Genomic DNA, 27,368 nt, shown 5'->3' on the forward strand with positions numbered 1-27,368 from the left:
GGAAAGAGAAGCCCCTTCCCCCGACCCCGGCCCTTGGCCTCCATCTCTTGGTAGTATACCGCCACCTGGCGTCCCGTCAACAAACTGACACCAAACACATTCTCAGAAATGCGAATTCAGAAGTATTGAAATGACTAAGGTTGAGAATGAGCCGTTTTATTATAATTGAAAAATATATTAGAAATGAGTCCACACAGATGCAGAGATACTTGTGTATGTATGAAATTCTTCTGGAGAATACAAGCAAGCTGTTAACAGTGATTGTCTCCAGGAAGAGGGACAGTGTGTCTGGGAACACTATCACTATTTTTTTTTCCCCCGACCAGGGATTGAACTGGCACCCCCTGCATTGGAAGCGTGAAGTCTTAACCACTGGACCACCAGAGAAGTCCCTATTGTTTCTATACCTTTAAAATTTTGAGCCATAACAATGTATTGCTAACTGAAAAAAATTAAATCCAAAAAGAAAAAGATCTGTTTATTAAATTTCAGTATGTTAACAAGGAGGCCATCTTTTCTTCATTCATTGAGTCATATACCTAACAAATACTTCCTGAATGTTTACTCTGTATCTGCAGGAACAAAGGTGAAGAAAACAGACACATTCCTGCCCTCCTGAGGTTTAGACTCTCCTGAGAGGATGGCCTTGGACAGCACATGTTGAAGGTTGCAGAGCCCCATGAACCTGGGTCCTCGGATGACTGACGGTGCGGAGTGGAGCTCCCAGCCTTGGGTCAGGGAGACGGGGAGCTATCCTCTTCTGTTTGCTTAAACCTACAGTGCGGTATCATTGTTTCAGCCCTTTGCTTTATCCTAGTTTATATGACACTTCACAAGTGTGACCTAATGGGTATTTTATTCACCCAAGAGCTGAAACACACACATTCTTCTCAAGTACTCATGGTAAATATACAAAAAGTAGCCACAGATGGGGCTACAAAGCAAGTCTCAACAAATTTCAAAGAATGAGTGTTACAGAGATTATATCCCTAGACCACAATGCAATCAAGTGAGAATTTACTAAGTAATTGGTTAATTTTTTAAATTAATTCAAAAATTTAAAACATTTCTAAGTAACTCATAGGACAGAGAAACATAATAATGGAATTTAGGAAAAAACTTCAAATTGATAATTTTAAAAAGACAATAATGCAAATTTGTGGGATAAAGCTAAAGTGGTACTTAAAGGGAAATTGAAAGCTTTAAATGCATTTATTAGAAAAAGAGGCTAAGGGACTTCCCTGGCGGTCCAGTGGTTAAGACTCTACGCGTCTATTGCAGGGGGCATTTTGATCCCTGGTCGGGGAACTAAGAGCCTGCATGCTGCACGGCGATGCCAAAAAAAAAAAGGCTGAAAATTAATGAGATAATTAGTTAGAAAAACAAAAAACAGAATACACTTTTAAAAAGTAGAAAGAAATAATGAAGATGAGAGAAATTTAGAAATATAAAACAAAGATTCATGGTCTGGTGAGTGCTGGCTTCTCACTGCAACCTCACGTGGCAGAAGGGGTGAGGGATCTCTCTGGGGGCTCTTTTAGGAGGGCACTAATGCCATTCAACTTCCAGAGGCCTCGCCTCCTAATACCATCACCTTGAGGGTTAGGATTTGACCATATAAACCTGGGGAGACACAAACATTCAGACCATAGCATTTTACTAAGGAAAGACCTGGGGGAAGAGATTTCCAAGCAGCAAATAGCATATGCAAAGCCTATGTTAGTAAAACTGACTAATTCTAGAAATTCTAAGAGTGAAGTATTGTGAAAGTGATGTTGTGAGTGAGGTAGACTGAAGCAGAGCCATCATAGTTCCGCGATCAATGATTTCAAAACATTAGAATGTAAATTAAAGCTTTATGACTGTATATAAGAAAGAATTGTGTACAACTGGATTGCAAAGATCCAAAGGTTTGGAAAGACTCCACTGGTGAAAAGAATGCGGAAACCCATGCTCCTATACGCTACTGTGGGCATGTCAATTAGTACAATATGTAAGGAGCAATTTTTCCGTATGGATCCAATATTTAAAAGAAAAAAAAGGGAAAGGACATATCCTTTACCATAGCAATTCCTCTTCTAGGCATTTTCCCCACGGATATACCTCCACATGTGCATAGAGACAGTCCTCGGGATCCCGTAGCATTATTCATGACAGCAAACTTGTGGAACAAGGGACAGTGCTGGCTAACTGCTGCCTGAACAACCAGATCTCCCGGTTTGGTCTGTGTTGGGTGGCGGAGACATTGAATAATATCCTCCGACCTGAGAAGGAACCTTGAGACTGAAAGATGAAGCAGCAACTCTATAATGCCATTATGGAGTTTATTGTGGGTAACTTATACACAGGCAGATGGGTGGAGGGACGATCCAGAGGCATTCACAACTGCACTCCTTGCTGTCAAAGGGGTACAGGAAAACTTAAAGGGACCAAAGCTAAAAATAGAATCTGACTACTGGAGAGAAGCACATCCACACTGACGGGAACCAGAGGTTTTTAATCTGCTGGGGAGGAGGGTCTCGACCTTTAACCGTCTGCATCAGCAAAAGGCACTCTTCCAGTTTTCACATCAGATGGAGGCCACGGTAAAAGTTGATGGGAGCTTAACTGGCTTGGGCTCATTCCTTGTGAGTGGGCTAAAGTTCAGTCACCCAGAATAAGGAAGCGGTAGCACTGTGGGCCCAAGGTGGAGCTGACCAAACAGAGCCAGTGTTCACCAAACAACCTGATAAACGAGGCCAGAGTCCCACCAGGTGCTGGCAGTGATGACACGCTCGCTCGCCTTGCCCAGTCCTGGCCTAGTACTTTGTCCCTACATCCCACCTGTCAGCACCCACTCACTCTCAAGTGTCCATGACTCAACAACAAACTCAGGCCACGGGGAGGGTCGGGGAGCGGTTCAAGAACCACGAAGGTTCTCCGAGGGCCAGGCCTGGAAGGGGCGCACCCACACCCCATTGGCCGGACGCCGTCACGTGCGCACACCCACAGCAAGGGAAGCTGGAAGCGGGCTGCCTTCTGGTGAGGAGAGGAGACTGACCGAGGGGACACGTGGGCTCCCCTGCCAGCAGGACCCTGAGTAAACGGGGCCGCATGGACGACTGACCCAGGCAGGAGCCGGCAACCTTGGCGGCCTCCGGGAAGAGACAAGAAAATGGGGGTTAGGAACAGGAGGGGCTTGGTGGCACTGCCTGTCCTGTTGTGGTGGCATTTTCTATCGTGCGTTACCTTAAGGGAAAAGAGGGACTTTAGGTGGGGGGCGGGGAGGGAGCCCAAGGAAAACCAAAATTTCCACAGCTGGTCAAGGTCAAGGTTGTGAGGTTGCGGGGCTGACTCCTCGGCCAGGCACGACAAAGGCCCTCTCCGCCGTGCCGCGGGGGACCCTATAAGCGGGGCCAGGAGCGAGGGGCCACATGGCCGAGACCCCGCTCCCCGCACAACACCGGCCAGGCTCCAGGTTCCAGGCTCCAAGCTAGAGGGAACCGCCAGCAGACCCGGGCGGGAGGAGCCACGGCGCCTGTGCAGTGGGCCGCACCACCGCGCCTGCGCACTGGGCTGACGCGCGGTGCACGTGGGCGGGGCCCCGCGTCTAGATCCTCCTCCCGCAGGCCGGGGGTGGAGGCCACGCTGAAGCCGGTGGGGCGGGAGCGCTGGGAAGCGGTCTCTGTGGTCCGCGCACTCCCCGGGGACTGGCACTTCGCTCCGTGGGTGGGGCACAGGGCCCTGCAGGGTAAGCGGTGGGTTCCGCAGAGCCCAGGATATCTATGCATGTGGGCACCCCCGGGCACGGTGCGCTGCGCCCTGGAGAAGGGCCGAGGCGGAGCAGGGCCGGGGGCCTCCGGGGCGCAGACCCAGCGCCTGGCAACTCCCCGGTCTTAAGCGGCAGCGCCTGGAGGCGGTCTCAGGGTCACTGGCAGCCGGCACTCCGCTGACCAGTGAGGGGCGCGGTCGGTGTTTTGGCACCGGGTGGGCAAGACAGTCGGAGTCTCCACCCCCAGGGAGCCTGTAGCCTGCTGTCTTCATTCATTCAGCCAGGGTCTGCTGACCCGCTCCCAGCTCTGTGCCGGGCGCAGGAGATCCAACAGGGGCAGGACAGGCAGGGGAGAAACGCCCGTTTAAACCTACCAGGAGACTTAGTATTTGTTCATGTGCTTTAATTTTGTATAGGTTTTAAGCATGTGCGGCAGTCATTTGCACGCACGGCCGTTTTGGGTATTTTAACCTTGGGATAGAACTTGTGTTTCGAGAGCCGAGCTGCCGTCCCCAGCTCCAGGAAAGCTAGTCGGGCGATGGGGCGGGCCCCGTCCGGACATCACTGCCACAGCCCCACACCGAGATTCTCCTCTCTGACCCCGCCTCCCCCTGACAGAGGGAGGCACCCCCGCCCCAGGAGCCCGCTGAGAGCAAGGTTAGCTCAGCCAAACCTCTGTTTGCCTTTGTGCACCTACATCCTGCCCCATCCCCCAGCCTGCTCCTCATTCCCTCCAGGCTTACCTTTCCTTACAGCTTTGTTCTAGACTCTCCTTTAAAGAACAAAACTCATCTAAAATTGTTTTCCTTGGTGATCCTCTGGGGAGGGCCACTGTGGTGTTAGTGGTGTCACAGAAATGTGATTTGCCCCTCCTTAGCTCTGGACAAGCACCTTACCCCATGGAATGAAACTGGCTTTTAGGCTCGGGCCTCAGGGCCATGGAGGTGATTGTGGGCCAGGCTGTTCCTGGCTCTGTGCCCCCCTCAGAGTTATGTTCTGTTTGGCCTCTGTTTATGTCACCCTGAACTTGGTGTGTAACTTGAATGATTATGTGTATGTAATTTCACATGACTGTTTTTTGGTGGTCTGAAGTAGTCTTATATGAATAGGGAAAGTGAAGTGATGAAGCACATTTGATTTGGAGACAGAAGCCAGAAACTCCTCTGCCTTGCTGCGTGCCAGCTGTGTGATCCCAGGCAAGTCCGTTTATAGACATTCCCGGGCCTTGGTCCTGTGTCCTGTTGTATGGAAGTAAGTCATCATATATCGTGTGGTATATAAGTGCCAGCCTGTGGGCCTCTGGTAACAGGATCTAGCATATTTAAAGGGGTATTTTTTAAATGGGTAGACACATTTAATTAAGAGCAACCTTTGCCTCGAAATTTAATATACTACCTGTTAGTCTGATCATGTATGTTATGCTTCTTAGACTAACATAGGACATGATAAAATTTGACTATGTAAAAAGATTTTATAAAACGCTTTCAGAGTTGTAAGATGTTAGTATTGTTTTTGTGTCCTCACTAATCATCCTTGGAAATAGTAGCTTTAGAACTTTCTCGAGAAATACTTTTTTGTTAAATGATCACTTAGCAGTGGGAAACTTTGGATTACTATAACCTAACCAAAGGAGACCTCTGACAGGGCCTGTTGCTGGGTGAGAGCTGGCTGCCTGGGGATGGCTTCCTCAAGCGCCAACCCCAAACCTGTCATCTTTCACAAGGCTCAGTTCTGTTTCTGACTGATGTCCTGCTGTCATTTCAAACTTGACATGTAGAAAACCTGGTCACTGCTGTCTTCTGCCCCATCCCACATGGCCATCGCATGGGTCCTGAAGCATCATCCATGCCTCTTGGTGAATTCCTACGTCATCAGCTCGCTTTCTTCACCAGCAAGTGATGGCTGAGCAGATGCTGGGCTCTGGCCTTGTGTCATGGGTGGGAGGTCAGGATGACTGGGCTGGTCCCTGCTTCCAGAGAGGCACCATCTCACCAGAGGGAAGGGAGACACAAATGAACAACTCCACATGCAGCTTACTCAGGGAGTGAGAGTGGAGAGCACCAAGGAACACAAAGCCTCCGGCTGCAGGGTTCAGAGCGGCAGTGAGCATAGCATCTTGGGTAGGTTTTGCAGGGGTGTGGATAAAGGACCAAAGAAATAGGATGCTTAAAAAAAAAAAAAAAAAAAAAAAGGATATTTAAGGCTGTCCTAGATAAAGCCCTGTGTTCCAGACTGCTGTAGCAGTACAAGACAGGCTAAGTCCCTGCGCTTGGGGGCTGATGGCCTCGAGGGGACACAGACCTTCAGGAAGAAATCCCACAGACTCATGGTCATCACAGATAATGGTGGTGCTTGGTCAGGAGGGGGCAGGGAGTCACGGAGCACATAGTGGGTGGAGGTGGTCAGGGAAGGTGGGAATGACAGCTTGTCAGCCGAGGCTTAGGGATGAGGACCAGGTTGGCCCACCTGAGCAGGGGCAAGAGAGGTAGAGACTAAGCGCAGAGGCCGACGGGGGCCAGGCCTGGGCAGGGGTATGACGTTATTCTGAGAGTAAAGTGAGGCCAGAGCTGGGGCTGGGGAGGGCGAGTCTTGGGGAGGGAGCTGCTGAGAGAGCCTTCCCTGAGGCCCCTTGTGCTCAGGGAGGGGTGCATTGTCTTGCCCCCCCCCACCGCCCCGTCCGAACTTGGATGGTGGGCCTCTGGGCGGGCCTCTCCCCTGGCAGGGGCACAGGGCTGGCCCAAGGTTTGGACAGTGCTCCAGGGGCTGCGGGCATCCAGGTGTGGCTGTAGGGCTGGATTCCCCCCAAGGGCCACTGTTCTGTCTCTCCTACCCCCAGACAGCCTGGGGTTGGCATGAGACCACCACAGGCTGCCCCCTGCGCTTCTAGGCCTGGTCCCCGCTCCCCCTCCCCCTCCCCCTCCCCTGTGAGGGCCTTTATGCTGTCCTCCAGCCCTCCTCCCCCGCCACCATCACTGTGTCCTGAGCACGGCCCACACACCCCCAGGGCTCTGGTCCACAGGCACTCGCCCTGCTTCCCACCCGGCACGTGCCTGTCTCCCTCCCCCCGGGGCGTCCACTCCACCTCCCACACTGACAGCCAGGGTGGACAGATGGTGGACGTCCCCAAGGGTAAGGGGAGCCCCGAGAACCAGGCGCCTCGCTTCTCGTCCTCTGAAGTCTCGGGTTCCCACCCGGTGCCTCCGCTGAGCAAGTGCCTCCATTTTGGGGTGCATTGAACCAAAACTAGGGGTGCTGAATTGATTTATTTTGCTCTGGGCTTTGAAAGCACATGGGCATTATTTCCTTCTCGGCAGGAACATGTATATGAATGACAAGAGGTATCTGTTGTGAAACTCCCAGGAGAATGAGCCGTTTCTCTGATCTGTCTGTGGCTCTGCAGTCCCCAAGGGACAGGATTTTAAACCTTTAAAAGTAAGTTACCACCGTGGGAGAAAAAGTGCGAGTGGAGAGAATGGACTGCACGTACATCTCTGTTACCTTGAAAGGTCTGGGGACACCATGCCCACGTGGCTTTTAAAATAGCGGCGAGTTTAGAGCCGTTTGCCTGGGCTAGCACCTAGAGGGGATCCTTGGGCTGTGGGGCTGTGGCCCAGGTCAGCACCTGCAGGACCGGCAGCCTTGGACAGGTTGTCTAGTCTCTATGAACCTCAGTTCTTCTTCTGCAAAATGGGGATCCCACCTTCCAGAATCATTCTGAGGATCAAATGAAACTTCTGACTCCACAGGAAAAATGCAGACCTGTGGAAAAAGTTCTGGTTGAAGGAATTTTTTGTCCCTGAGTGCAGGAATTTCTGACTCGCCCTAGAACCTCGCAGCCTAACGGGTTTTTCCTGCCTCTCCTCCAGTTCCACCAGCCACTGTGACACAATCCTCAGCAGACAAGGAAATGAGAAAAATACCAAACAATGGGAACCTGAGGATGACGAAGGTGGCGTACCCGCTGGGGCTGTTCGTGTGCCTGTTCATCTACGTCGCCTACATCAAGTGGCACTGGGCCTCCGCCACCCAGGCCTTCCTCGGCATCCCCGAGGTGGCCACGGGGGCCCGGAGGGGCCAGCAGTCCCGCAGTCCCCCGGGGACAGCTGCCCGCGGGCCTGAGCTCTTCTACGGCATCATGTTCGACGCGGGGAGCACTGGCACCCGAGTGCACGTCTTCCAGTTCAGCCGGCAGCCTGGAGGTACCGGGTAGTAAGCCCTGGCCGCGCTCCCCTGGCCTCTGTCTCACAGCAAAGCATGGGCCCTCAGGGTGGGCTGCACCCCGGGCCTGGGACTCCCCGGGGAGCCTGTCGACAGTGCCATTTCCCCGGAGTCCCAGATGTCCTCATTCGCACTGGCATCTGGTGACCACCTAAGGGCAGCTGAGATCCCAGAGGGCGTTGGGGTGGCCTGTCCCCTCCCAGCATCCCGGGCAGGTTGGGTGGCTAGGACCATGACTTAGGCCAGAGGTCACATGGGGTGAGTTTAAGGAAGGAAGTAGCCCCAGGTTCAGACCCGTGGGAGCCGGGAGTCCAGGAAAGTCAGGTACATGAGCAAAGACCCGGAGCCCAGGCCAACACGGAACTGCCCAATGGGGCCAGGCAACAAGGGGTGACAGATGGCAGTGGCCTCAGTGAGAGTAAAGCTGGGACCAGAGCCTGCGGGCCTGGCTTCCCGGTGGGGGGCTGGGGAGGAGTGAGGGTGGAGTTTGGGCATCTTCACCAGTGGGCTTCTCCCGTGGGGAGACCCCCAGCGCTGCCCAGTCCCCCCTCCACCCCTTGTGGGTCGGTGCTCACAGCCGGGGTCCCTCCCCTCTGCTTCAGCGCTGACCCTTCTGGGCGTTTAACTGAACTGCTGGCTCCGGATGCCTTCAGTAGGTCTCTTCAAACCTCTCATGGCACGTTTATCTACTTTTCATCTGCTGTATTTTTAAACTTGTTATAATAGTTAGATATTTATACGCTGGACTTAACCTACCTCCAAAATTGGTTTTGAAGCTAAGTTAAGGCAACGTGTGTTGGCATGTAATCCTTCAGTAGCCATGTACCGGCGTGTTTTCTTTGGAGAGACCTCCTTACAGAAAGTTTGTTGCTGATTTTTCCTCCTTGGTCTTTGTGTCTGCATTCGGACAGCACCCCTTGGCCTCGGTGTGCCTGGGAATACTCTCCCTTGCTGTAAGCACATGAGTCCAGGCCCCTAAAAATCTAAAACACTCAATTTTTAAAAAGAAGACTGAAATATTCTTTTTTTAAAAAAAAAAAGAATGAAATATTCTTTAGAATGTATAATGCATCCTATCTAGAATTAAGAAAATGATTTTCACATTTGCAGTTTGGAATCATTTGCCCTGCTCCTCTGTTGGGTTTTTTTTGTTTTGTTTTTTTGTTTGTTTGTTTCTTTGGCCACACTGCTGCATGCAGGATCTTAATTCCCAACCAGGAATCGAACCATGCCCCCTGCAGTGGAAGCACAGAGTCCTAACCGCGGGACCACCAGGGAATTCCCTGCTTCTCTATTTGTTGAATCAGCAAGAATTAACTATGTTAAAATTTAACATTTTAAATGGGTAGTTTTTGGTATGTAAATTATACCTCAATAAAGTTGGTTTTTTTTTTAAATAGGAAAAGTTCTGGCCAAAACATTAAGTATAATATTCATCGTGTAGCCAAACTAAAGAGGCAGAGTTTAGATGAGAAACAATGAAGGTCTGTTTTCAGAAGTCTGCCTTGAAAGTGTGGCTCATCATAGTTATATAGGTTCATGTATTTGTGTTTGTATTCACACTTGTACCTTTTTTAAAACATGATTTTCCTTTAGAAACTCCCACCTTGACCCATGAAACCTTCAAAGCACTGAAGCCAGGTCTTTCTGCTTATGCTGACGACGTTGATAAGGTAACGGTGTTCTCTCATCTCTCTTTGCTCATCAAATTTGCCTCCTGTCGATTTGTTAAAGTGACTCTCTCTCAGATGCAGAGCCGTCCCCCCAGAGCAGCGTCTTTGCTGTGCTGACCTGGGACATTTCACTGTGTAGGACAGTCTGTGGAGGACACTGGTACCCACGGGAGGTCCCACCACCACCCCACATACACTACACGCCACACCACACACACTGCACGTATATACACATACACACCACACGCACAACCACACCACATACACACACACCACATACATAGCACACACACATACACCACATACATCACACACCTATACACACACACACAGCCACACGTATGTACACAGCCACGCCACATACACACCACACCACACATGCACAGCACACACATACATATACACCACACACACACGCCACATATATCCCCCAGCTGGCCCGCATGCCACCCAGAAGTCACGGTGTGATTTAAAAGCACAAACGCTGCAAACTTAGAAAAAGCATTATTTGAAAGTTTAACTTTTTTTTGTTTCGGTTTCTCTGATTGAAGATGACAAATGTTCACTAAAAAAATTAAAGTCAAAAAAATGTATTATGCAAAATCCACAAAACCAAATAAGTGTAAAAGAAATTTAGCTGAACTGTCAAGTGGTGACTTTGGTAAGTTGGTGGTGTTTACACTTCTGAGCTGCACGAACACAGGGCACCTGCGTTCCCAGGGGGCTCCCGAAAGCAGCCCCTCATGCAGCTGTCAGTTCCTTTGGTCCCAGCACGTCTTAAATCAGAAGCTGACGTGGCATTCTTGCCACAGATGCATCCTGATACCAGACAGTGAAGTCACGGCCTTGGTTTCTTGTAGCTTGGTTAAGAAACAAATTGAAAACAGAAATCAAAATGAGTGACTCTAGCGGTTAAACCTGATTAAATGATATATCTTGGAATAAACTCATGGGGCTTTTTATTTATTTATTTTTATAAATTTATTTATCTATCTATTTATTTATTTATTTATTTTTGGCTGCGTTGGGTCTTCATTGCTGCACGCACGCTTTCTCTTGTTGCAGAGGGAGGGAGCTACTCTTTGTTGCGGTGCGTGGCCTTCTCATTGCGGTGGCTTCTGGTTGCAGAGCACGGGCTCTAGGCACACGGGCTTCAGTAGTTGTGATGCGTGGGCTCAGTAGTTGTGGCGCGCGGGCTCTAGAGCTCAGGCTCAGTAGTTGTGGCTCCGCGGCATGTGGGATCCTCCCAGACCAGGGCTTGAACCCGTGGCCCCTGCCTTGGCAGGCGGATTCCCAACCACTGCGCCCCCAGGGAAGCCCCTCATGGGGCTTTTGAAATCTTACTTGTTCAAGCAGGCAGCACACATTCACGTGGGGTGACTTGTACAGCTTCCCAGCGGACAGCGAACCCCTCCCACTTCCTCCAGGAGGACAGTGTCCCTGGTTTCTCGCTGTCCTTCTGTGTTCTCGTCCCCTCTATTTACACGCACAGTGGAGCACGTTCACACTGTATGCGCTTCGCTCCCGGGGCTGAGCAGTGTGCCCTGGAGATCGTGCCCCGTCAGGAAGTAGAGTGCTCTGTCCTGCTGTGCATGTGCACATTGCACTTGGAGAGCCAGCCCCTCCGGAGGGCCTGTAGGTGACCTCCCACCCTTCGCTCCTCACAGTTTGGGAAAGGCTGCTCTGTGTCACCTTATGCACACTTCGTTCCCCTCACATGCGAGGGCATTGCCTGGGTGAACTCTTGGGGGGTTTCTGAGTGAGAGGCACGCGTGTCCCCCACAGACATTGCTAAACTCCCCCCAGCATCGTACCCTCCACACGCCCGGCGAGGCTTCATGGCAGTCGTCCCCCGCCCTGCCCAGCCCGCCCCCCACGGGCCCTGGTCCAGCATGGAGAGCTCAGCATTCCGGCAGGTGACGTGATTCCTCAGTGTAGCTCTTCACAGGTTTTAGTGCCGTGAGGGACCCCAGAATTCACTCATGGTGTCCAGGGGCGTCGCAGCTCGTCTGAGGCTGCCCGGGGCTGGTGGCTGGCGGGGTGCCGGCTGCCAGGCGCGTAGAACCCTGGCCCGCTCCGCTGCCGAGGGTCCGCCCCACACTCCTGCCTGCACCTCTTGAGTCTCTGTTTCTGCTGATTTGGAAAATTAGAAAAAATATATTTATAAATTAATAAAACCAAAAGGGTGGGGAGCACCTGTGACCCTGCACGCTGAGCGCAAACCCTGCTCTACCCACCATGTTCACAGAGCACCCCAGGAATTCAGGAGTTACTGGACATTGCTAAACAGGACATACCCTTTGACTTCTGGAAGGCCACCCCCTTGGTCCTCAAGGCCACAGCTGGTTTACGTCTGTTACCAGGAGAAAAGGCTCAGAAGTTACTGCGAAAGGTGAGCTCATCCAGTTACCCCGGGGCGGGTGACTTGTGATAACTGAAAACATGGAACATCAGCCCACGTCCAAGCAGGCAGACAGGCCACGGAGAAGCTCCCCAAGGAGGGGAACATGTCGAAATGTTAGCAGTGTTGCCTTCGGTGGAGGGGTTGTGGATGAACGATGCTTTCTTTCTCAGGATGTTTAAAGCTATTCATGTTTTCTAGAATGAATCTGTTTTATAAAAAGAACAAGTTCATGTTAAAAATATATTGTGCTTTTGAAGGGCTTCCTTCCATCCAAGAACTTGCCGAGTGTCTAAGGCCGTGGGACCTGAATTCTTGACATTTCGGCTCAAGACAGTCGTCCTCGTGGGAAGTGCGGGCTCCGCTCTTGGTCTGATGCTCAGATGTGACTGCTGAGGAGGCCCCTTCGTGTCTGCCCAAGCCCTGCACCTCCCCGCAGGTGGCTCTGGAGCCTGTCTTTGGCATGTGCTTGCAGGGTTCTTACCATCAGGAATCAGGGAAAGTGTTCTCAGCAAAGTAGTCCTCCTCCTCCGCACTGTTTCTGAACCTGTTAGCTGCTAAATGACAGATTGTTGCAGGTTTGTCAAGGTCCCTTATAAAAACTACTGAATACCTTCACATGCTCAAGTTGGATTGTGGGACTGAAGTTTCTATGTATCAATAATTGCTAAAAAAAAAAAAAAAAAAAGAAGTGGAGAAGGAAATAAAGCCAAACGCAGTTGCTCACCGCTTTCGCTTCCCCCGTGCCAGGTCATCTCCCAGGGACGTGCCCACCAGGCCACGTGGCGGACCAGGGCTGGGATCCGCTTTGTGGGGCTTCCCACCCCTCCTGTCCTGTCCTAAAGCAGGGCAGTGATTGGGACTGTGAGTTTACATTCTAAACGATAAAGGCTTGTCTCTCTTTACATTTAGGTGAAAGAAGTGTTTGAGGCGTCGCCATTCCTCGTAGGGGACGACTGTGTTTCCATCATGAACGGGACGGACGAAGGTAGTCGCCAGAAGCGCCATGTTGCCATGAGGCTGCCCCTCGAGGCGGGCTGCACGCAGGGCTGCTGTCAGCATGGCGCTGGGAGCCTTCCCTGGTTGGAGGCACAGACACCAAAGTGCCGGTCCCACCCCAGTCCGCAGTCTGACCGTCTCAGAGCACTGTATTCTTGGGGCCAGTGGTAGAGACAGATTCTCCTCGTGACTGGCTCCAAGCCTGGCATACATCACGTTTCTGAAAACAAATCATCTTTTCTGTTTTATTTTTTAATTAATTAATTAATTAATTAACTTGGCTGTGTTGGATCTTCTTTGCTGCGCGTGGGCTTTCTCTAGTTGCGGTGAGCGGGGGCTACTCTTCGTTGCGGTGCGTGGGCTTCTCACTGCGGTGGCTTCTCTTGTTGTGGAGCATGGGCTCTAGGCGCACAGGCTTCAGTGGTTGTGGTGCGCAGGCTCAGTAGTTGTGGCACACGGGCTCAGTAGTTGTGGCTCATGGGCTCTATAGTGCAGGCTCAGTAGTTGTGGCGCACGGGCTTAGTTGCTCCACGGCATGTGGGATCTTCCCGGACCAGGGCTCGAACCCATGTCCCCTGCATTGGCAGGCGGATTCTTAACCACTGCGCCACCAGGGAAGTCCCATCTTTTCTATTTTAAGAACATTTAGAGAGAATCCCCAGTTGCTGATGTGTTAGAACGTTGCTGTTGCATTAATTCTAAGAGAGAGTCACTTCATAAGGTTCCTTACCAGCCCCTGACTTTAAAAGTGACCTTAAGAGTTTTTTTGGGTGGAGGGAAAGGGAACATTTGTTTCTCATACCACCTCTTCCAAAAAGAGACAATTGATAAAGAGTGCGACCAAGAGATGTGACAGTTTGGCTGAGCGCTCTGATTTTTAGTGTGGTGTCTTCTAGAGCAGTCTGCCAGAAGCAGCTGGATGGTTCTATGAGTGATGCCCGTTTCTGTAGCCGATCTGGAGGCTGAGAGTAGTGAGGAAGTGGTCTCCTTGCGCTCCTGAAATCGGAAAGCTGTCATGAGTCCCCATTGCTGTTTACAGCCTCTCAGGTGATTCAGATGCTGTTTGTGACCCTCTCTTGCAGGTGTTTCTGCGTGGATCACTGTGAACTTCCTAACAGGTGGGTTCCCTTCGTCATAAAGCCAGCAGTTCACAGACACAGGTCTTTAGAGCAGGGGCCTCATTTCCACACTAAAGTAACCCCTTCGGGTTGCTGACCCGAAGTAGGGTGTTGGGATGGGTGGGGCGGGCACCGAGCTTGCAGATGCAAATGATGGAGATGCAGGGGGTCCTTCTCCAAAGGCTCAGCTCAGCCTCTGCTCCCACAGCAGCGTCCCCTGGCCACCGTCCTCGTTCCTGAGAGAAGCCCTGAGTCACACCAGTCAATATTGAACGTGACGCAAATGCTGATCACCTTATAATTGAAGTCCTGCTGTAGGTAGAACAGGGAACAGGTGGCGAGGAGTCATTTTTCTTAGATTACTCTCAGGATGTGGATTTTTGTCCCTTTGTTGTAAGTATGGACAAGACCAGTGTGTCTGACACATGGATGAGAAAGAAGGAAGTTTCCTGGAGGAGTTGCCGCCCGGGGATGGGGAGCCATGTCAGGTGACAGATCAGGAGCCCAGGCCCCAGGAGCACAGGTCGTCCTTCGTTCAGATGAAAGCCGCCACCGGGGCAGCTGTCCTTCACGCCCCCCAAACACACATGGACATTTTCAAGTGGCCACAGCTTCTGTCTGTCTTGTTCTTCTTTCCACGGAAGGGCCTGGCTTCTAACCTCCCCTTTTCTGCTGTTCTGTCTGTTTACTAACGGGCATTGCTGTGTGGATTTTACTCCGGGTGCTGCAGGCAGTCTGAAGACCCCCGGGAGGAGCAACGTGGGCATGCTGGACCTGGGCGGAGGGTCCACCCAGATCACCTTCCTCCCGAGATTCGAGGTAACCCGCCGCCGCCCCCAAGGTCACCTGCCCCGTGGGGGAACCTCAGCCCTGGGGGAGGTCTGTGCACTCAGCTTCTCTCCTGAGGGTCAGATCACCTGCAGTGAATGCTTCTTAGTTTGATTTTAACTCTGCCTGGAAAAAAAAAAAAAGAAATCTGGTCTTCAGCGGGGTGATAAACTAGATACTACCTGGAGACCTTGGGGCAGAGGGTGTGGGGTGGGTTCTTCCCCGCCCCCGCAAGGGCTTCCAGGGAGGGGCCGGAGTCTGACTCAGATGGGACAGAGCCGAAGGCCTTTTCAGGGTGGATGTTCTAAGGCAGGGGTCCCCAACCCCCAGGCTGCAGACTGGTAGGAACCGGGCTGCACAGCAGGAGGTGAGCGGCGGGCAGCAAGTGAAGCTTCATCTGACGCTCCCCATCGCTCGCATTACCACCTGAACCATTCCCCTGTCCGTGGAAAACTTGTCTTCCATGAAACCAGTCCCTGGTGCCAACAAGGTTGGGGACCGCTGTTCTAAGGGACACGAAAACGCTTCCAGTTGAGACTGCGTGCTGTTTTTAAAAAGTACCTTCCTCATCTGCCACTTTTTAAATTATTACTATTATTTTTAGTTTTAATGGAAGAGCCTTGGGACTTCCCTGGCGGTCCAGTGGTTAAGAGTCCACGCTTCCAGTGCAAGGGGCATGGATTCGATCCCTGGTTGGGGAACTAAGATCCCGCATGCCGCATGGCATGGCCCAAAAAATAAATAAATAAAAAGAAAACTTAGCATTAATGGAATAGCCTTAAATTTACGCATAACTCTTCTGGTTGGGCCGTATTTCCCAGAATGGGTAAATGTTACTCACAGGGAGGAAAGACACGGGACTTCCCTGGCGGTCCAGTGGTTAAGACTCCACGCTTCTACTGGAACGGGTGTGGGTTCAGTCCCTGGTTGGGGAACTAGGATCCCACATGCCTCTTGATGCAGCCAAAAAAAAAAGAGGAAAGACAAAGTGTTTCACTGCTTGCTCCAAGCTGTTTCACAGCATGTGATTTGATGAAAGGCTAATTTAATGGAATACATCTGTGCATATCCCTGTTCTTTCAAATGAATTGAGGGAGTGGGGGACAATTTTCTAGAAAGGCCAGCAGGAAAGGTGCTTTAACCCTTGTGTTCTTCCCCAGGGCACCCTTCAGACCTCCCCGCCCGGCTTCCTCACGTCCCTCCAGATGTTTAATAGGACCTACAGGCTCTACTCCTACAGGTTTGTTTTCAGGACTGAGGGTGGAGAGGTCCACCGTCCAGGCATGTGGCTCAGCTTAGCACTGCAGGCCTCCCCCAGCCTCCGCCTCCCGCCTGGGGAGTGACCAGGGTGCCGGGCCATAGACTCAGTCCCAAAATCCCTGCTGTGGACCCCCCTGCAGCCTCTTCCTCCTCCCTCCTCCCTCCCCCCTCCCTCCCGCCCTCCTTCTTTCTTCCTCTTCTTCCTCCTCCTCTTCCTTCTCCCTCCTTTTTTAATTCACCTGTAGTAAGATTACATTTCTTCTTTTGTACTTATTCTCTTCTGCCTTGGAAGAGGTTTATGGGAAAGTGGGGAAGAGCCCATAGACGGTGCAGGAATTTTCTGGGCCGTCTTTTTTGCCACGTGGCGCCTTTAACAGGTTCTTTCCGTGAGGCTCATCCACACCATAAAGGTGGGGACCTGTCTGTCGCCCTCACCGGTGTCCACAGCTCCTGGACGAGCTCCCACCAAGTAAGAGCCTTCGCTTGTTGCGCTGAGGAGCTGGATGCCCTGAACCCCACTGAGGGAGCTCCTGGAAGAAGCAGGAAGCTGCTGCCTTGCCCCGAGTTTCCTCCTTCTCCCCACATTTTGGATCCAGGCTGGTGAATGTGCTGCAGGCGGAGTTGAGGGCGGCCTCCGCTCACCTGGGTTCTCTCTCCGCAGCTACCTGGGGCTCGGCCTGATGTCGGCGCGGCTGGCGGTTCTAGGCGGCGAGGAGGGAAAGCCTGGTGAGTGGGGTACGGTGTTCAGAGCCTTCCCGGCCAACAGGACTCGGGAGCCCCAGAGGGCGCCCCCCCCCGAGACCTTGTTGGTGGGCCCCTGAAGACCTTCTCAGTTACCTTTTTTTTTTTTTTTTAACCTTTTAAATTTTATTTATTTATTTATTGATGGCTGTGTTGGGTCTTCGTTTCTGTGCGAGGGCTTTCTCCAGTTGGGGCAAGCAGGGGCCACTCCTCATCGCGGTGCGCGGGCCTCTCACTATCGCGGCCTCTCTTGTTGCGGAGCACAGGCTCCAGACGCGCAGGCTCAGTAGTTGTGGCTCACGGGCCTAGTTGCTCCGCGGCATGTGGGCTCCTCCCAGACCAGGGCTCGATCCCGTGTCCCCTGCATTGGCAGGCGGACTCTCAACCACTGCGCCACCAGGGAAGCCCTTCTCAGTTACTTTTAAAGAAAGATGCTAGTGAAGCGGTTTCTGAATCACCGAGTTGCAGGGGGTTCTTAGGAACCCAAGGAACTGGGTGTGATCGGAGTTGGCTTGTTGGTAAGGATTTACCACGGGGCGTACGGGAGGGGCTCCAAGGGGGGGCTTCAGGGGAGGTTCTGGCTCCTGAGAATGTCCCCTGTGTTCTTCTGCTCTCGAGGGGAATTGGAACGGGCTCTGCCCTCCTCCAGACATGGCATTTGGGGACGAAGCCTGTGTCTGTTCCCAGGCCCTCTCTGTGCCATCCTGCCCTGACATGCTTGGCTTGGGACAAGCCAGGCGTTGCTGGTGGGCGCTCGAGCCCCTGGGACATTCAGGGGACCACATGCCCGAGGCGAGCGGGGGCCCTGCTCTGAGGCTGCCTCGGCCTGTCCCCCCGAAGGCCTCGGTCAGACGTGAGCAAGCCCACGTGTGTTCTCGGCCACGCACACCCCCGGCCCAGCACTTCCACTGCCTCTTCCAGGGCCTGGCCGTTCTGACAGAGCGGGAATGTTCCACTGGAATTGTCTTCCACGCACATCCTGCTTCAGCTCCTTTATTTCGAATCCTGCTGTTTAACCTCATAACAGTGGCCCCTTTGTTGCAAACCAAAAATGCGTCTGCGTCTCAGAAACACCCACGACCACACTCTGGGCCAGAAAACACCTGTTAGCCAGTGGAGGACGGCAGGCACCCACTTGCCCGTCTGTGCCGGCCTCAGGGTCCTGTCCCTCGTGCACCCCGACCCAGCAGAGCGGCGGGGAGCCGTGTGTCTTCCTGTGGGGCTGTGACAGCCGCCAGAAGGGGTGCAGACCCCTCGCTGCCCCAGGGAGGCGTCTCCTGCCGTGTGAGCCGTTGTCACTCAGCAGACCACCCACTGCCCTGAGTAGCTGCAAACAGCAGTCGTCTTATCTCAGGATTGCACAGGCATCCACTCGGCGGTTCCTCTGCTGGGGTCCCCGGGGTCCTGTGAGGTGGCATTTGGGACGCGTGTCTGGCCTCTACCCCGCAGAGCAGCCTGCACTTCTCCCTGGCGGGTCAGAGGAAGGAAAGCCTCCTGAGGTCCCAAGGCCTTGTGTCCTGCACGTTCCGCTGGTGCAGGCGGGCCCAGGCCAGGATCGGGGCGGGGGGACAGGGACCCACTCGGCAGGACGCCAGCAGGCGTGTCCCCGAGGGTTGGCGTCCTGGGGCCCTGGAGGCTGCCCCCACGGGGAGCCGCTGGGGTCGTCATGAGCGTCGCCTGGACCCCCGAAGCCCCTCTGTGGCCGTGAGCTGGGAGTGGCTCTGCTGGGGCTTCTGCCTCCCGAAGCTGACTCGGGGCGCTTCCGCAAGTCCATCCCGCGGCAAAAAGGAAGCATGTTCCCTTGACCCTCCGAGGCCCTCGGCGCTGACCTGAGACACTCAGTGCTGCCGGCCTCCCCTCAGCGGGCCCCGTCTCAGCTCCAGGTGTGCCCTCACCCCACCACGGTCAGTGCTCTTCATCCGCCTCTGTCTCTTTCTGTTTCAGCTGAGGATGGAGCAGAGTTGGTCAGCCCTTGTTTGTCTCCTGGTTTCAGAGGAGAGTGGGAGCACGCTGAAGTAACGTACAGGGTTTCGGGACAGGAGGCAGGTACGGCACGTTTATCCTCCGTGGGTGGCTCGTGAGGGTCGACGGCAGCCCCTTCCCTCCGGACACCTCAGAGAAGCAGGGGGACCGTCCAGCCTCCTTCTCAGACAAGTGTGTACTTGCCCGCAAGCTGGACACGGTTCTGGAACCCCCGGCTCCTGCGGGGTCCCTGCACAGGGCTCCCTTGTCTGCCGCTCCTCCAGGGACCCCATTTCCCAGCAAGCCTCCAGTGAGGGAGGATCTGGACGTCCCTCGGCTTCGAGCAGACAGCCAGGCGCGGCTGTGGGCCTGGCAACTCTGCGGGAAATGGCTTCTCTTCCCACACCCGCTGCCTGTGCTCCGGCGAGGGCGGGAGAGGCCGCAGAGCCCCAGGCCTGTCTCACCCACAGGGTCCCGTGGCTCTGTGCTCTTTGAGTTTCTTCTAAGATGCTGAAACACTGTGTCCAGGCTGGGTATGTGGGCGTGAGGTTTGCCTCTGGTGACAGGGCTGTTGCTACTCACAGCACTTCTGACGCCAAACGTGTGGGGTTTTTCCCACAGCGGCCAGTTCTCTGGCAGCAGCAGGGTGTCCTGCGATTCACTTGGTTCCGACACTGACTTCCGGAGTCAGTGCAGCCCTCATCAGATGAGGCCCCCCCCGACCTTTGCAAGTGCTGGGCCCCCCGTTCTTATGACCAACCGGCCACAAATCAGGGGTTCCCACGGCCTCCTCCTCAAATTCAATAATTTGCTGGAAGCACTCACAGAACTCAGGGAACATGTTCCTATCACTGGTTTCTTATCAAGGACACAGCTGAGCAACAGTGAAATGGGAGAGAGGCACAAGGCAGGCGTGTGGGGAGGGCACCCGGAGCCCCCCTCTTCCCGGGAGCCCCCCTCCCCAGGAGCACCCCCCTCTCCCTGGGAGCACCCCCTGCACCCGGGAGCACCCTCCCCCCCTGGAGCACCCTCCCCCCAGGAGCACCCCCTGCACCCGGGAGCACCCTCTCCCCTGGAGCAGCACCTCCACGTGTCTCCAACCAGGAAACTCTCTGAGCCCTGTCGTGTAGGGTTTTTACGAGGCCCATGGCAGAGGGACTGATTAACTCAGTGGCTGCTGGTGACTGACTTAATCCCCAGCCCCCTGCCCACTCCCTCGGGGGTGGGGCTGAAAGTTTCAGCCCTCTAATCACCAGCTCCCATCCTGAAGCTGTTGAGGGACCCACCAGGAGTCACCTCATTAGCACAACCCAGGAGGATTGAAAGGGGCTTATTATGAATCACAAAACGCCTCTCTCACTCTCACCACTCAGGGTCTCACGAGGCTTTACAATCTCTGTGCCAGGAACCCAGGGTGGAGAACAAATGCATGTTCCTTACTATCCAGTGATAAACAGAAGGGGGCTGGGGGTGCCGGGGGGGATTGCGGTCTAAAGACGACCAGGGAAGGCCTCATGGGATGATACCTGAGACAAGACGTGAAGAAATGGGAAGTGAGCTCCAAGCCGAGGGAGCAGCACGTGCAAAGGGCCAGAGGTGGCTGCTGTGTTTAAGGAGCATGGCAGAGGTGGTGTGACGGGTCAGACGAGGGAGAGTGCAGGGAGATGAGGTCCCAGGTGCAAGGGTGCAGCTCCCAGGGCCCTGGGAGAGCTAAATGGAGCTGCCGTCAGACGTGGAGCAGGGCTGGGGCAAGACCAGAACTGGGCCCAGCTGTGGGCTGTGGGCCGTCCATGTCCACTGACTCAGTCTTGTGTTGTCGCTGTCCTTCTGAGCAAGGAGTTAGTGACCAGCCCTGTGAGCTTGGCAAGCTGCCTGCAGGCCCCAGCTTCCTCATCTGTGACAGGAGGGAGGTGCAGGCCCCACCCAGGCGGCTGGTGAGATGGGGTGGGACAGTGCACACTCGAGCTCAGCACGGGCTGGCAGGGTGAGTGTGGGATGGACCCACTGGGCTGCGTCACGGCAGCTGCAGGCGCCCAGCTGGAGGCGCGTGACCTTCAGGGTCGGGCCGCACTCTCTCCGGCCACCTTTTGTGCTCACAGTTTCTCCCCTTGGGCTGGCCGCAGCACGTGGCCCCTGAAAAGTTGCTGGTGAGCACCCCCAGGTCACAGTCACCCTGAGCTGTGTGGTCAGGCGCCCAGAGCCCACTGACCGCTGAGTCTGCTCTCCCTTCGCCCCAGCGGGGAACCTCTACCAGCTGTGTGCCCGCCGAGTGTCCGAGATCCTCCGAAACAAAGTGCACAGGACGGAGGAAGTGAAGGACGTGGATTTTTATGCCTTTTCCTACTATTATGACCTTGCTGCAAATGTGGGCCTCATAGGTAAGGGTGGGGCTCGGTTGGGCTGTGCAGGGACTTGGGTGTGGGTCCCCGGGCGGAGGGCCCGTCAGTCACATCAGGGTGATAGAAATAGAGGGAGGGCGGGGGACGTGTCACTGAGTAGAGAGTAATAGGCCCCCTTTTATAAATAAGTCAGTTCTCTGAGCCGCTCGGTGCAGGAAGGCTTCCTCGCTGTGGGTTTATTCTCCTTTCACCTGTGTGATTCTCAAACCGTCAGCTGCTGGCGCCCAGGCCAGCAGGAGGGCTCAGCCCACCCCTCAGATCGCCCTCAGGAGCCTGGGGGTATCACCCTGACCCCTCCCCAGCCCGCGGTGCCGTCAGGACAGAAGACGGTATTGTGAGTCTGGGACCGGTGCTGGTCAGACCAACTGGAAACCCTCGAGAGGGTTGTGAGGTCACTTCAGTGGGTCGTGACCGGACATGTCTTTTGATGAAATAGATTGAGGATATTAGAACGTGTTGCCCGTGGCAAGGGTGAGAACGTGAATGTCTGCAGAAAGCCGCCCTGGAGAGACCGAAGCCGTCAGGTTCCGGCTCCCTGGGGCCCGCTGGGCTACACTGTCGGGCCCAGTGTGGACGGCAGCCAGCCGGTCCAGGCGGAAGGTGACCTCTCACCCCTCACCTAGGCCCAGGCCCCTCCCTCTGGGGCACCCCAGCAGCTGCCCCTCGGCCGCCTGGTCTGCAGGCTCCCCGTAGCTGGAGCCAGGGCACCCTCGTCTGCACGCCGATGCCCAGACGTGTGGCCGCCCACGTCTGAACCCCCACCCCCAGGGTACCCCAGGCGCAGGCCCGGGGGCCTCAGTGCCGTCTCGGCTCCACGGCGCTGGTGCAGACTGGGTGCCCCGTCTCCTCCACAGATGCAGAGAAGGGAGGCAGCCTCGTGGTTGGAGACTTCGAGACTGCGGCCAAGTACGGTGAGTGGCCTGGAGGCAGGACGCTGGCCCGGGCGTGAGGCAGGCGCCGGCCCCAGAGCTCCCGGTCGGCCCCTGACTGTCGACCGGACGAGGCTTCGGGGGCGTGAGAGTGTGTAGGAGCCGCTGAGCTAGCCCAGAGAGCAGGCCCGCCGTGCCCTGGGTGGCCCGGGTGGTAGAGATGGGGTTTTTAGTCCCAGGGCTGTGAGGAACAGACCCCCTTGATTTCACTTTTTCTGACTCTTTCTCTGTGACTCGGGTGACCTCAACTCCCAAAAGTGTCCCAGCAGATTCACAATTGCCAGGGGCCCCTGCACCGCAGAGTCCAGTGTGGGGGACGGAGAGCTGTCCCCTGGGGTGTGGCCGGTGGCCGCCACTCCCCTCGCTCCTCCATGGCCGGGTGTACGGGCTGCTTGTAGATTCTGCTCTTTGGTTGCCTTTCCCAGTTGCGGGTCAAAGGGGTTAAATGCTGTATGTTTCTCCATAGAAAGACCTTCTCTCCCTCCCCTGAAAAAAGGCTTTCTTAAAATCGTTCTTGTTACCTCTGGGTTTGTCTCCCAGACACCAGCCAGAAAAGGTTCCGAGCAGAGGCTGTGGGTTGGTTTGTCGTCCCCGTCGTGAACAGGGGTGGGGTGTTCTGTGCCAGCCTGGTGGGTGATTCCAGTCCCCAGAAGGCCCAGGTCCACGCCAAGGAGAGGTGTCCGGGGTCACGGTGCAGAGATGGGGCCTGGAGGCGGGCAGTGGGCACCGGGTTGGCCTCAAGTCCCTGCCTGTGCTGTGCTCTGACCAGCAGTGAGGCCCCGGGTGGCACAGGGCCTGGCGGGGTGGGTGCCCCAGGTGGGTGGAGTCCGGCTGCCCTCGTTCCCCCACCCAGGAGCCCTTTCCCCACCAGTGTGCCGGACGGCGGAGACCCAGCCGCCGCGCAGCCCCTTCCTGTGCCTGGATCTCACCTACGTCAGCTCGCTGCTCCAAGGGCTCGGCTTCCCGGGGGACAAAGTGCTGAAGGTGGGGACTCCCCCGGTGCCCCCAGCCCCCGCCCGTCGCGAGCACATGCCCGCCTTTCACACGCACATGCTCCCTTCCACCCCCCCCCCCGCCCCTTGTCTTTTCAAGTTGACCCGGAGGATTGACAACGTGGAGACCAGCTGGGCTCTGGGGGCCACTTTTCATTACATCGACTCCCTGAGCCGACAGAAGAGCCCCACCTTGTAGCAGCCCAGCTGCCGGCCGTCCCCGTAGAAGCACTGTCTCTGCGAGAACAGGCCCCTTTGGGACCCCCAGTGTGCGGGGAGGGGGTCACGGCAGAGGCTGAGACCCTCCTCCCCGTGACCTCACAGACCGGCCCCTGGACGTGCTGGAACACGGCCCAGGCCTTGGCTCCCGGTGGGCAGTGACCAGACAGGGTAAAGGGCACAGGCCGAGGCCAGGGTGGCACAGCTGCTGTCCCCACCGTCCCATCGCAGGGCTGGGGCGGCTGGGGCACACGTCCTGTGACGGGAGTCTTGCTTTGTCCCACTGCCCCCAGCGAGAGCCCCCTGGGCTGGCGGGCCAGGCATCTCCTGCGTGGGTGTGGACTGTGACATCATCCCGACGCCGCTTCCTTGGGTCCTCGGGTGGCTCAGGGTTAGCTGGCGGGTTGGCGCTGAGACTGGAAAGAGGGGCTGGAGGAAATGCCTCTTTGTGGCCCGTGTACCCCGGCTTCTCAAAGCGGTCTAAACGTGAGCGTGAGCTGCTGTGAGGTATCTGTGTCGGTGAGTGAGTGATGTCTGTGTGGTACTGAGTGCTCGTGTAGCAGCTGTGTTCTGAGCCCAGTGGATGTATCGCTGCCCTGAGCCATTTGCAGCCAAGCGGTGTCAGTCGGGCTGAAGCCCCAGATGCACCCTCTCACGGCCCGTCCCCGCAGGCTCGCAGGATGCTGGCTGAGCTGTGCACAGGATGCTTCGTGTCCCAGGCCCGCAGCCGTTCCTGTGGCATATGCACAGTTCACGGAATAAGCTGAACCTCATGGGTTCCACTTGAAATAAAGGGTTTTCCAGGGTTTCTGCTCCTTGGATTCCTCTCGGTGAGCGCCAGCCGTGTCCCTCCACCCCAGGTGTCGGGCACCTGAGGTCCCTGTTCACCAAAGTTTAAACAAAAACCTGCCCAAGTGGGTGACATGTGATGGCAGGATTAAATCCTGTCGGTACATCCTGGGGAGACAACAGCAGAAGGACACACAGAAGCCCCCGTCGGGCCCTCCTGGCGTCCCCTGTCCGGGACTGGCCCTGTGGAGGCCCAGGCTGTTCCGGGGTCTGGCAGGGCAGAGCCCCCTTGACTGTGACTCGTGGCACTGCCGGGTGAGGATCCGGGCTCATCACCTCCGGCGGCCGTAGGGTCTGGAGCGAGCACCGAGCTCCAGGTTGCAGTGTGTTCAGCAAGGATCTGGCTTTAATCCAGGACAGTCAGAAGGGGGTCACGGGCCAGACAAAGACTGGACAGACCCCTCCCAGGGCTGCAGCGGGTCCAGAGTGACGTGACTGCTGAATAAGCCCATGTGTTAGGCCTGTGGGGACGGAGCCCTGACCCCCGAGTGGGCAGGGCCGGGAGAGGGATGCAAGTGTACAACCTGAGAAGCACTGAGCCTGCAGGACAGCCACACGGGGAGTCCCCACCCCGTCCTGGGTGTCCTGACCCAGTCTGGGTCGGGGCGTCGCCACAACCCCAACTCTAGAGGGCTGGAGGGAGGCCACCAGGATGTAAACACTGGAAACTGGAGCCAGCTGTCCTCTGCCCGGTGGTTTGCCTGAAGTATCAGTACTGGGGTAGGGGGCAGAGGTCTGCATGCGACACAGCAGGAAAAGACAGAGCAGGAAGATGCTTCCCCCAGACAGAAAGCCACGTCAGCACTAAAGCTCCAGGCTCTACTTGACAAGGACATGAAAACCAGCTCCCCTCCACCCAGTACCCCCGCCTTGGTGGGCCTCCCAGCCCCTTCCTTCCATGATACCTAACGGTTTAGATACTTAATGGACTCCAGAGGCAAGGAATCAAAAATGCATGAAGGCAGAAGTGAAAATTGATTTGGTCTGTTTATAGGTTGGTGATCTCACATCTGAAAAAATAAACAACTGGACGTTTCCCAAGAGATTCCCAAATAAGTCATGGAATGTTTTTGAGCTGAGCAGAATATGCAAGTCATTCACTGAGTGTCTTTGTGATAATGAAGTAGGCTCTTGTTTTTTAAAAATAGCCACACGTGCACATCCCAACACGTTGTGAGTGATGCACACGCGTGGGCAAGAGGCTCCCACCCACGTGCCCTGCCCGTGTGTCCCGCACCCCACCTTCCCGCCCTCACTCAGAACAGCCGCCCTGTCTGGATAACAACCCCACGGTGTCCAGCTGTTTGCAGTCCCACACCCGTGTGCGTGAGCTGGCCTGACATTGCGGACCCAACTGCAGGAACGTGCTTTATTTTGTCTTAGGGTGCTTCTTAGAAGGGTATTTTAATAAGGAATTTAAAATCTAAATTAAATTGCAGCTTAAGCTGAATGATGTTGGAGAGCCTTGGATCAACATAAATTAGAAAATAATGGAATTAAACTGATTTTTACTCCCTAATATGAAATGTACCCTCTCGATACTCAGAATAGTTCAACCTACTTCCTGTTTGTCTTCACGGGGTTAAGTATCTTGAGAAAATAGAAAATGTGCCGGGAGCTCTGTGTCTTAGGTGACTCACTGAGGCGTCCCACTGGGAGACCCTGCCCTGACTTCTGGGGTCCAGTTCCGAGAGGGTGTTGTGTGGAGCTGGGGTCTATTTTCCCTGCCCTCCTGGAGGAGGTGGACGAGTCTTAAGGGTGATATAAATGGAGTGGTTGAAGGGGTGGCCTTGCTGATCTAGGGAACCGCTGGAGGTGACAAGCACCTGTGAAGATCGGGGCCCTGGTGGGAGCAAAGTCCTTTTAAGAAGCAACACTTTTCCAGAAGACAGAGTTGTGAGACCCCTGGAGGAGTTTCGGGAAGGACTTCACTTGAAATACCCGCAAGGGTTTGCCTGCTGCTGTTATGCCACCTCATGCAGAACGGGAGCGGATTCCCCAGGCAAGACACGACATCATGTCTTGAACTGTTCTTTTCTTAATTGAGGTACAATTGACATATAACATTGTATCAGTTTAGGTGTACAACATAATGATTCCACATTTGTATATGTTGTGACGTGATCACTGATAAGTCTAGTTAACATCTGTCACCGTAAAGAGTTACAGAATTTTTTTCTTGTGATATCTACTCTCTTAGCAACTTTCAAATGTACAGTACAATATTATTAACTATGGCCACCATGCTGTACGTTACATCCCCAGGGCTTTTATTTTATAACTGAAAGTCTGTACCTTTTGATCTATTTCACCCCCACCCCCCCCACGCCTTACCTCTGGAAACCACCAGTCTGATCTCTGTTTCTGTGACTTCCGTTTTCTAGATTCCACATGTGTGATCACATAGTATCTGTCTTTCTCCGTCTGACTTATTTCACTTAGCATACTGCCCTCTAGGTCTATCCACATTGTCGCAAATGGCAAGATTTCATTCTTTTTTTGTGGCTGAATAATATTTCACATTTTTTCATCCATTCATCCAGCAATGGACACTTAGGTTGCTTCCATATCTTGGCTACTGTGAATAATGCTGCTATGAACATTGGGGTGCATGTATCTTTTCTAATTAGTGATTCCATTTCCTTTGGCTATATTTCCAGAAGTAGGATTGCTAGATCATATGGTAGTTCTACTTTCTATTTTTTAAGGAACCTCCATATTGTTTTCCACAGTGGCTGCTGCAATTTATATTCCCACCAACAGTGCACAAAGGTTCCTTTTTCTCCACATCCTTGCCAACACTTCTCTCTTGTCTTTTTGATAATAGCCATTCTGACAAGCATGAGATGATATCTTGTGGTTTTGATTTGCATTTCCCTAATGATTAGTGATGCTGTGCATCTTTTCATGTACCTGTTGGCCATCTGTATGTCTTCTTTGGGAAAATGTCTATTCAGATCCTCTGCCCATTTTTAAACAGATTGTTTTGTTTTTTGCTATTGAGTTATATGTTTGTTATGTAATTTGGA

At 54.3% G+C, this 27,368-nt stretch overlaps 1 protein-coding gene across 4 annotated transcripts; it reads left to right on the forward strand.

The window, feature by feature from the left end:
• Window positions 1–3,610: 3,610 nt before the first annotated feature.
• On the forward strand, window positions 3,611–26,524 carry ENTPD6 (ectonucleoside triphosphate diphosphohydrolase 6). 4 transcript variants are annotated; one of them, XM_007191856.2, is made up of 16 exons: window positions 3,611–3,730; window positions 4,861–5,002; window positions 7,066–7,183; window positions 7,618–7,950; window positions 9,566–9,642; window positions 11,891–12,034; window positions 12,956–13,031; window positions 14,125–14,160; window positions 14,891–14,979; window positions 16,149–16,228; window positions 16,910–16,974; window positions 18,934–19,035; window positions 21,189–21,329; window positions 22,205–22,261; window positions 23,151–23,263; window positions 23,372–26,523. In XM_007191856.2, the coding sequence occupies exons 4-16, from the start codon at window positions 7,659–7,661 to the stop codon at window positions 23,468–23,470; spliced, it is 1,371 nt and encodes a 456-aa protein (XP_007191918.1). In that variant the 5' UTR covers window positions 3,611–3,730; window positions 4,861–5,002; window positions 7,066–7,183; window positions 7,618–7,658; the 3' UTR covers window positions 23,471–26,523. The 4 variants fall into 4 exon arrangements, with proteins under 4 accessions (XP_007191918.1, XP_057386047.1, XP_057386048.1 ...); XM_057530063.1 differs by lacking the exon at window positions 3,611–3,730 and adding an exon at window positions 4,186–4,408; XM_057530064.1 differs by lacking the exon at window positions 7,066–7,183 and having other exon boundaries at window positions 23,372–26,524.
• The last annotated feature ends 844 nt before the right edge of the window (window positions 26,525–27,368 follow it).

The sequence above is a fragment of the Balaenoptera acutorostrata genome, chromosome 15 (genome assembly GCF_949987535.1).
Source record: "Balaenoptera acutorostrata chromosome 15, mBalAcu1.1, whole genome shotgun sequence".
Classification (NCBI taxonomy): Eukaryota; Metazoa; Chordata; class Mammalia; order Artiodactyla; family Balaenopteridae; genus Balaenoptera; species Balaenoptera acutorostrata.